We start from the raw sequence: 9,186 nt of genomic DNA, 5'->3' as shown, positions 1-9,186 counted from the left end.
ATGGAGGTGGATCCACTTCCATCAGCTCATCTGCCACAGGTGGATCCACCTCCATGGGCTCCTCTTGGCTGCCAGGCGGGTCCACCTCCATGGGCTCGATGTCATCAGCCTCTTCCAGCAGCCGCCTCTTCTTGAAAGGTGGCTGCTCCATCCCGTCCTCGAAAATAACAAGAAATACAAACTATCTCTTTCCGATACTGGAAAGTGCCGCTGTCTCCTCCTGGGTCAGCTGAGGGACTGCAGTTGAGGGCAGTTTGGTGCCCATGGCAACAGGATTCTGAGTGCCACGTGCTGGCCCAAACATTGCGGTTGGCTGTTGGGGCCTGCGGCCATTTCTGGGAGGCAGTGGCAAGACTGTAGCAAGAGGGTCAGTCGGGGCAGGGGCTTCTCAAGCACCCTGCAGCTGCCTGGGGTGGAGGAGGAGCAAAGCATGCTGACACCCCACAGGCAGCCAAGGGAGAGGCAGTCATTAAAAACAGTGGAGTTTCTGTGTTTGTATCAGCTGTCCTTTGCCATCCTTCAGCTCTGGCCCTGGAGCGTGAGAAGGTGGCATCTCTTCTGCCCTGATGCCAAAGGAGAGGGGTGTGTAGGAGAGGGCCTGGCATCCTCTGGGCGGCTGCACTGGGACTGCAGGAGGTACATTGGAGAGCCTGTGAAGTCCTTGGGGCCTGGTGCTGGGGTTTTGCACCCAGAGGATGGGAAGGCTGATTAGGGATTGCTGTCCTCAGCCTGTTCTCTCCTTGATTGCAGAATGGGTGGTTGAGGGCGAAGCAAGCTTTATATGTGATAGAATTAATTTGTCTTAGCAACAGATCTGAGTATTTTTTATTAATGGAAACATAAAAAAAAGTGCAGCAATAACATAGAACGAGTGGGATATTCTACATTGTCTCTGACACTAATGCATCAGTCTGGTGCCATAGTAGGGGCTGCCTTTACACACTTGTTCTAAAGTTTTATGGGGATAATGACCAGAAATTCTGCCTTTAAATCTGATTTCAAATATTGTGTGTGTGATCCAGTTGCCTCGCCTCAGGCGTCAGATGCCCTTTGAAATATCCTGTAGCACCCAGACTGCCATGCATTACCTAGAAGAGCTGGGTTTCCTTCTGGAATATCCGCTGAAAGACAGTTGGAGACCCAGGATGTGTATGTCGTGTAAATGGTTGGTCTTAGGTAGCTATATCCTGCTTTTTTTGGTTGGAGAAATCATAGAATCACAAGGTTGGAAACAACCTATAAGATCATCTAGTCCAACCATCTTCTCACTACCACTGCTACCACAAGCACTAAACCATATCTCGCAGCTCCTCATCCAGACGCCTCTTGAACACTTCCAGGGATTGCGACTCCACGACCTCTCTGGGCAGCCATTCCAGTGCCTGAACACTCTCTGAGAGAAAAAGTTTTTCTAACCTAAACCTTGTCTGATACAACTTGTGGCCATTTTCCCCAGTCCTGTTCATTGCTTGGGAGAAGAGGCCAACCTCCCTTCAGGAAGTTGTAGAGTGCAATGAGGTCTCCCCTGAGCCTCCTCTTCTCCAGACTAAACAATCCCAACTCCCTCAGCCACTCCTCATAAGCCTTGTGCTCCGGACCCTTACCCCTTTTGTTGCTTTTCTCTGGACACGTTCCAGGGCCTCAACATCTTTCCTGTAGTGGAGGGCCCAAAACTGAGCACAATACTCAAGGTGCGGCCTCACCACTGCTGACTAGAGGGGGATGATCACCTCCCTGCTCCTGCTGGCCACACCATTTCTAATGTAGGCCAGGATGCTGTTGGCCCTCTTGGCCACCTGGGCACACTGTCGGCTCATGTTCAGCCGAGCATCAACCAGCACCCCCAGGTCTCTTTCTTCTTCACAATCATCCAGCCACTCATCCCCAAGCCTATAACTCTGCGTGGGGTTATTGCAGCCAAAGTGCTGGACTCGACACTTGGCCTTATTGAACCTCATCCCATTCATCTCAGCCCAGTGATCCAGCTTGTCTAGATCCCTCTGTAGGGCCTTCCTACCCTCTGGTAGATCCACACCACCTCCCAACTTGGTGTCATCTGCAAACTTACTGAGGGTTCACTCAGTCCCCTCATCTAGGTCGTCGATAAATATATTAAACAAGATGGGCCCAGTACCGACCCCTGGGGGACACACTCATAACGGGTTGCCAGGCTGGACTTAACTCCATTAACCACTACCCGTTGGGCACAGCCCTCTGGCCAGTTCCTTACCCAAAGAAGTGTATACCTGTCCAGACCACAGGCAGCCAGTTTCTCCAGCAGAAGCCTGTGAGAGACCGTGTCAAAGGCTTTGCTGAAGTCTAGGTAGACTACATCAACAGCCCTTTCCTCATCTACCAGATTGGTCACCCTGTCATAGAAGGAGATGAGGTAGGTCAAGCACGACCTGCCTTTCATGAACCCATGCTGGCTGGGCCTGATCCCCTGGACGCCAGGCACGTGCTGTGCAATCTCACCCGAGATAATTTGCTCCATTACTTTCCTCAGTATCGAGGTCAGGCTAACAGGCCTGTAGTTCCCCGGATCCTCCTTATGGCCCTTCTTGAAGAGGGGAGTCACATCAGCAAGCCTCCAATGCTCCAGGACCTCTCCAGTTAACCAGGAGTGCTGATAGATGGTCGAGAGGGGCTAGGCAATCACCCCCGCCAGCTCCCTCAGCACCTGAGGGTGTAGCCCATCCAGTCCCATGGACTTGTGACAGTCCAGATGGAGGAGAAACTCTCTGCCTGTCTGCACCTGAATCGCCGGGGATATATTCTCAGTAGGGTCCCAGACTTCCGGGTCAAGGCATAAAATGCCCAGCGGATGACTGGTCTGGCTATTAAAGGCAGTTGTAAAGAAGGCATTGAGGACCTCAGCCTTCTCTTGTCCTCAGTGGCCACATTCCCTGCTGCATCAAATATAGGATGAGAAATATCCTTGGTTCTTCTTTTGCCATTGATATATTTATAAAAGGATTTTTTATTGTCTTTTACTGCAGTGGCCAATCTGAGCTCAGATTGGGCTTTTGCCTTCCTAACTTCCTGCTTGCATACCTTAGCTACTCTCTTGTAATCCCCCCAAGTAGCCTGCCCCTTCTTCCAGAGGACATAGACTCTCTTTTTCTCCCTGAGTCTCAGCAATAGTTCCCAGCTCATCCACACCGGTCGTCTTCCCCTACGGCTCGCCTTACGGCACTCAGGGACAGCCTGTTCTTGCTCCTTTAAGATTTTCGTCTTGAGGAGCATCCAGGCTTCCTGGACCCCTTACCCTTGAGAAGCGACTCCCAAGGGACCCATGCTACATACACCCTGAACAGATCAAAGTCCGCCCTCTGGAAGTTCAAGAAAGTAGTTTTGTTGGTCACTCTTCTGACATCTCCAAGAATAGAGAATTCTACAATTCCATGGTCGCTCTGCCCAAGATGGTCCCCAGCCTTCACTTCTCCCACCAGTCCTTCTCTGTTAGTGAAAACAAGGTGTAGCAGGGCACCACCCCTGGTAGTCTCTCCTACCAGTTGCATAAGGAAGCTATCTTCTTCTATGTAATGTATTCCTACTTCTTGGAGTGCTTGATGTATCAGGGTTAAAGTGTTCAGTAAATAGTGTGCAGTCTTTGCCTGAAGAATGAATTAAACAAAAGGTTCAGGTTGCCTGTCACAGCTGTAGTTTTTGTGGCATCCTCTTCATGCTTGACAGAAATCTGAACCGGTACAGCCAGCAGCACTGGAGCTAACAATGCTAACCCAGATGTTCCAGGCAGCTGATGCAGGCAGTGTTTGTGTATCACTGAGTGGGGACTGGCAGTTGGGATTTTGGTAGGCACAGGGTGTAGGAGGGGCTGGAGGAACCTAAGGATTTTAAACTGTTTGGCTTAGGCACATTTTTGCAATCATGTTACCAACAGTTTGTGGTGTGAAAGAGGAAGTCCTAAGAGTAGTCCAAAAGCATTCACTATTTGTTAGCAGTACTTGAAAGTAAGATGTCTATAAGAAGGGCATCTTTTAATAGAAATCAGTGTTTAGAGGCAGTTTTGTTTGAGTGCATCCTCTCGTCTGATGTCTCTTTATACTGTAAAATACTGCAGTTTTGTATGCACAACTCTAGAAGATCTTGGTACTGCTACAGTTTTGTTTTTTTTTTTTCCTTCATAGCCAACTTTAGTTCACTGTTACTGTGAGAAATACAGGGATTTTTTTTTTTTTTTTCCTGCAGTATTACTTAGGGACTTGCTTTAAGATTAATTATCTCCTGATTAGCTTCTAATGAATGGCATGAGTAGATTGTCTGTTTCTACAGCCATTTAGATGACGATGCATTTCTTTCTTTCATCCTTTATTGTGACTTACAGCATAATAGATACTAAATGTCACATTTATTCTGTGACTCTTAAGATTAACAAAAGTAAAGACTTCAGTTGTATAGCAATAAATTGACTTTAATTTACTTCAGCCCTAAAATGCTTTTTTCTCTCTATGTATGAAAAGTTTTGGATGCTCTTTTGTCTTTGGACATTTGTAATTACCCTGATTGTTCCACCACCAAATTGGAGTACGTAGTTTGTTAAGAGGCTTCTTGCATTAATAGTAGTGAATATCAAGTTTGTAAATAGTTGTCCTTTGTATGTCTGAATACTTCTAAAAAACAGATACTACATATTTAAAATATAGGGACTGAGTGTAATGCTACAAAGTGGAAAGATAGCCCTTATCGTTCAGTTATTTTTACTTCAAGTTGCATACTGTTTCTTACGAGTTTTAGCATAAACTTTTGCCACTGCCAAAATTTTGGCTTGTGTTCCATTAGGAGCAGCTGTGCCTGGATTTCATCTAAGAACATTTGTGGTAAATGCTGTGTTCTGAAATTGTGGCTATCTCTAGGGCCAGGTGTTTCAGGTTGGTTTGTTTTACTAGAAGCGTTCTATTGACTTTTCTGAAATGTTTTGCAGATAATGGGCATCAATGGATACCAACTGACTTAATATGCAGTACCTTCACAGCATATGCCAACTCTACAGGTTTCTGTTTCCTTTATTGGAGGAAAGAACTTCTAGTGTTTGTTGTTGTTTTGTTTTGTTTTTCCTGGAACAGAACTCATACCAGAGCGAGAACATGCATTTGGTATTTACTTGGTTTCTTGAAAAGCTTTTGGCAATACTGGATTCCACATCTTCTGTTGGTGTGCTTGCCTTCAATACTCTTTTTGAGATGCAAAATGAAGACACTGTGTACAAGAATAATCGAAAGGAAATTGAACTGAGATCCTGTCTCTTACATTAACAGTGTTTTTTAATATGTGTGTTGTTAGCAATTGTTAGCAGTTCGTACAGCTTTCTATTCCCATTTTCAGTAGCTTGGAACTGTATTGGAAAATGCTGATTGGAGAGTGCTCTCTCAAGCTGTCAGGTGTATTTGCAAATGTGGAATTAGATATTCTTCAAGTATTTGGTTTTCAAAATTATCTTAATATCTTCAAGTTATTTTTCTCCAAGCTGTTCTACAATGAACATTCTGCATCCTTCAAATAGATTTTATTTGAAATTATTTATTATATTTAATCTTTTGTGAGATCTCTTGATTATGCTCTGTGGATTAACAGCTCATCCCAAGCTGGAGTTCCCTGTGCTCAGCTGTATGAATGTGCTTTTGGAAGAGATGGAAATATGTGTCATTGGTAAGCATGTAATACTGGAAGCAAATGTGATGCTTCAGTTTCATTAACTTCTGTAAATGCAGATTTCAGTTATCAGGTCTTCACAATTATTGTCAAATATCTTCCTGAGAAGGAGATACTCCTGAAGGTCAGTTGGTGCAGTGTTAGTGAAGCATAAGGAAATAAAGCTGTGAAGGCCTGAACTGGTGGAGAAAATGGACTTATGGACTTCTGTTAAAAGTGGCACAAAACCTTCTTGTTTTTCTTTATTAAGAAAATGGGCTGGTACCACATGAGCCTTGGAACTTAGAATTAAACCAGCCCTTTTCATCAGTTAATGCTACGTATTTATGGTACTGGGCTTTAACTTTGTAGTGACTGTACTTTCAATTTTAATGTTCTTAATGTAAGTCATGAAAAGGACCAATTAAGAATGCCCATCTATCAGTGGTTACAATCAGTTCTGTATTTCAGACATGCTTGTGCACGTGAAAGAAGAAAAAAATGGGATTTTCAAGTGATTTTCTCTGCAATAAGCGACTGTATGAAACTATTTCATAGGCTAGATCTTTAATCCAGTGCTAACAATGTCTTCAGTGCGTGGACAAATACAGCCTTTGGCAAGGCAAAGAAATTTGACTGTGTTGTCATGACCATTGGTTAATGCATAGTTTGCAAAACAAATAAGTAGCAGTTTTCCGAAATAGAGTTTCTGTATTCTTGCCTCGTGCAACAACTGGCACAACTGCTCGTCTTCCTTGGTCATCTGCAGCTTGGGAAGAACACAGCTGGAGATGTGGGCTCCCGGAGCACAGCGCTGTTTGGGGTGGTTCGGCTGCTGGTGTGTGGCTGCTTTCTGATTAGCAGATTTTGAGTAAACGAGCAAATGCTCGCTTGCTATTTTTATACCTGTACTGTAAATAACTTCACTTTTTCCAAGGCGTCTTATGCAGTATTTTTGCATATCAATGCTGTGTTGTAGTGCTGCTGGATAGTAGCGTGGAAGTCCACCATGTTTCATTATGGGTACTAAAAAGGAAAAAAAATATATGTACAGCAACAGAAGCATTTCTATTAGAAAAGCCTATTTTTCATGTTTAATCAGTGATGGCATAATGATGCGTTGATGTTGGTCTTCAGATGTGCAAGTATCTGCACGATGCTCCTTAATGCCGTTTTAAAATGATCTGCAGCGTTGCAGGCATCCTAGATAGAAACCATTCTTATTTATGTCTCTGTTAACCCTTTTTGCTCATTTCTTGATCTGGCACTGGGCTTTCCTGTTTAGAAGTCCTGAAGTCTGGCTACCTTTAATCTACAGGAGTAAGAGCAGCAGGAATCAAAATGTATCCCTCCGTGAGCTGGGCTGCTCCCATGGCAACGTGCAGCCTCTGTGGTGCATGAATCCAGCCCTGCCTGCTCTGAGGGAGATTCTCTAAAAATCAGCTCTTGAGAAGGGAACGATTGTTATGAAAATCACTGCTGTGTCACTGTGCCTCCAGATGTTTATTGCGTTTTTTTGTTTGTTTCTTCTTTCATCATAAGGACTTGGCTGCGCAGCACGGTGATTTTTGCTAGTGCAAGAAAAAGATTCAGCTGTAGGACTGGCAATCTCTGACATGTGCAGCGTGGGGTGTTCCCCTGTTCGCTGTTGCTGCAGATGCTGTTGGAAAAAAACCTGCTTTACTGCTCTAATAAAAGCGGCTTCCCTTTGGGAGGCTGTGTTATTAAACATAGGTGACATATTGCTGGGAACAAGTTCTGGATAAGCCAGGGTAAAAAGTCACCGCTCTGGAGATAACAAAGGTGTGCAATCCAATGGTTTGTTTGTTTGTTTGTTTTGAGGTGCCAGTTTTTAGAGATGGTAATATGCTAAATTGGTCTTTTATTGCTGTAGTGCAGCTGTGGCTCAGCCTCGCCCATTTTCTTTAATATGGGAGCCATAGGCTGATACTTTCTTCCATGCTGAAGCTTATAGGTAAATCCTTCTTCCGCTAACATGATTGATTAACAGTTACCTTCTGCTGGAATATATATTATTTTGAAGGCTGAGCATTTTCATTGAGGCTATTCTATCTAGTGATTACAGATCGATCTGTTTCTTGCTCAAACACGTACAGAGCTGGAGTGACAGAGAGGAGCACACGCCCTGGAGCACTGTCGGTCAGTCTGTCCGATCTTTCAGTGCAGGATGGGGATTGTGGCGAATGCCGTGTGTGGGAATGAGTTTCTTTGCATGAGGGATTTCCACCTTTCCCCCTGGCCGTGGCTCCCAGCAGATGATGTCACCTCGCAGCTCATTGGCTCCGCCTGCACCTAGTGCAGGGAAGGCAGAGAAAGATGCCGGCACAAATCTCAGTGGTGGATCTCGGGTGTTGCGAGCAGGTTCCAATAGCATCTTGGATTAGCATTTAGAATCGACTGCGTGTGGCCATGTGAGGTGCTGGGTCCTTCCTAGGGCCAGGGGACTTAAGAGCTATCAGAGGAATGAGGCGGCTGATCTGCAAGCGGATCTGTGATTGTAAGTTGAAAAATCTGGGTGGAAGGGAAGAGACAGGGAGTGCTGGTAGACACATTGTGGGAGGATGTGTAGCACAAAATGCATGCACGAGTAAAAGAAGAAAAGGGAGAAGCATTTGTCTTCGGTAGAATGCAGTGATAAAAAATGGTATCTCCTTGGGGGGAAACATATGCAAGTGGGCAAAAATATTTGATCTGTGCAAAGATATTTTCCCTTTGTGGGAATGAATGTGAAGGATTCATTTTTAGGTGCAGTATTGTAGCGATTAATTATGGAGGCAAAATGATATTTTATGAGCACTTACTATGTAGAAAATGCTGTTTATTTCTGATTGTCATTTTATTCGTAGGTCACAGGCAGAGGACAAAGTGATAATACATGTTTTTATTTATGCATTTTTTCGGTCGGTGAAATATGAAGCAGAACAGACGATTGAGAACTAAATATACATTCATTCTAATATATATATATATATTTCAATTTAATGTATCCTTTTCTAGACAAAAGCTTCGATGATGAAGAGTCAGTGGATGGAAATAGGCCATCGTCAGCTGCTTCAGCCTTCAAGATTCCTGCACCTAAAAAGCCAGGAAATCCTTCCAACAGTGCAAGGAAGCCGGGTTCTGCTGGTGGGCCGAAGGTTGGAGGTAATGTAAAGCTATTCAGTCGCTAATGGGTGTTGCCAGAAACCTTGCTAGTGCAAGCACAAAACAGAACTTTGAAAGGTGATGTTTAATTCATGACTGCAGTATTCTTGCAGAACTGAAAACAGTAAGGGACCCTTTTTTACGTAATTATTCATATTTAAAGGTGTGTGCATGCCTGTCTGCTTTATGATGTGCAATTGGCTTATAAAGGCCTCACAAATAAAAAAAAATATCTGGAGAAAGTGATTGTATTGGTAGAATGAATGTATGGATGCCCTTTTCATGGAATCCACATGTCCATCACAATATATACACTAAATATATTGTGAAACTGTGTAGTAAATGTATGTAAGTGAATTTTTTACTGTA

The 9,186-nt window shown here is 44.1% G+C and overlaps 1 protein-coding gene across 1 annotated transcript in view; it reads left to right on the top strand.

Annotated features, from left to right (window-relative positions):
• Positions 1-9,186, top strand: part of CLASP2 (cytoplasmic linker associated protein 2) — a 125,727-nt gene that overhangs the window by 32,465 nt on the left and 84,076 nt on the right. The window contains 1 exon segment of the mRNA XM_031553978.1: positions 8,671-8,817. Within this exon segment, the coding sequence (XP_031409838.1) occupies positions 8,671-8,817 (147 nt within the window).

Source organism: Meleagris gallopavo, chromosome 6 (genome assembly GCF_000146605.3).
Source record: "Meleagris gallopavo isolate NT-WF06-2002-E0010 breed Aviagen turkey brand Nicholas breeding stock chromosome 6, Turkey_5.1, whole genome shotgun sequence".
NCBI classification, from domain to species: Eukaryota; Metazoa; Chordata; class Aves; order Galliformes; family Phasianidae; genus Meleagris; species Meleagris gallopavo.
Note: the sequence above shows the minus strand (reverse complement) of the source record. Positions and strands in the feature narration are given on the sequence as shown.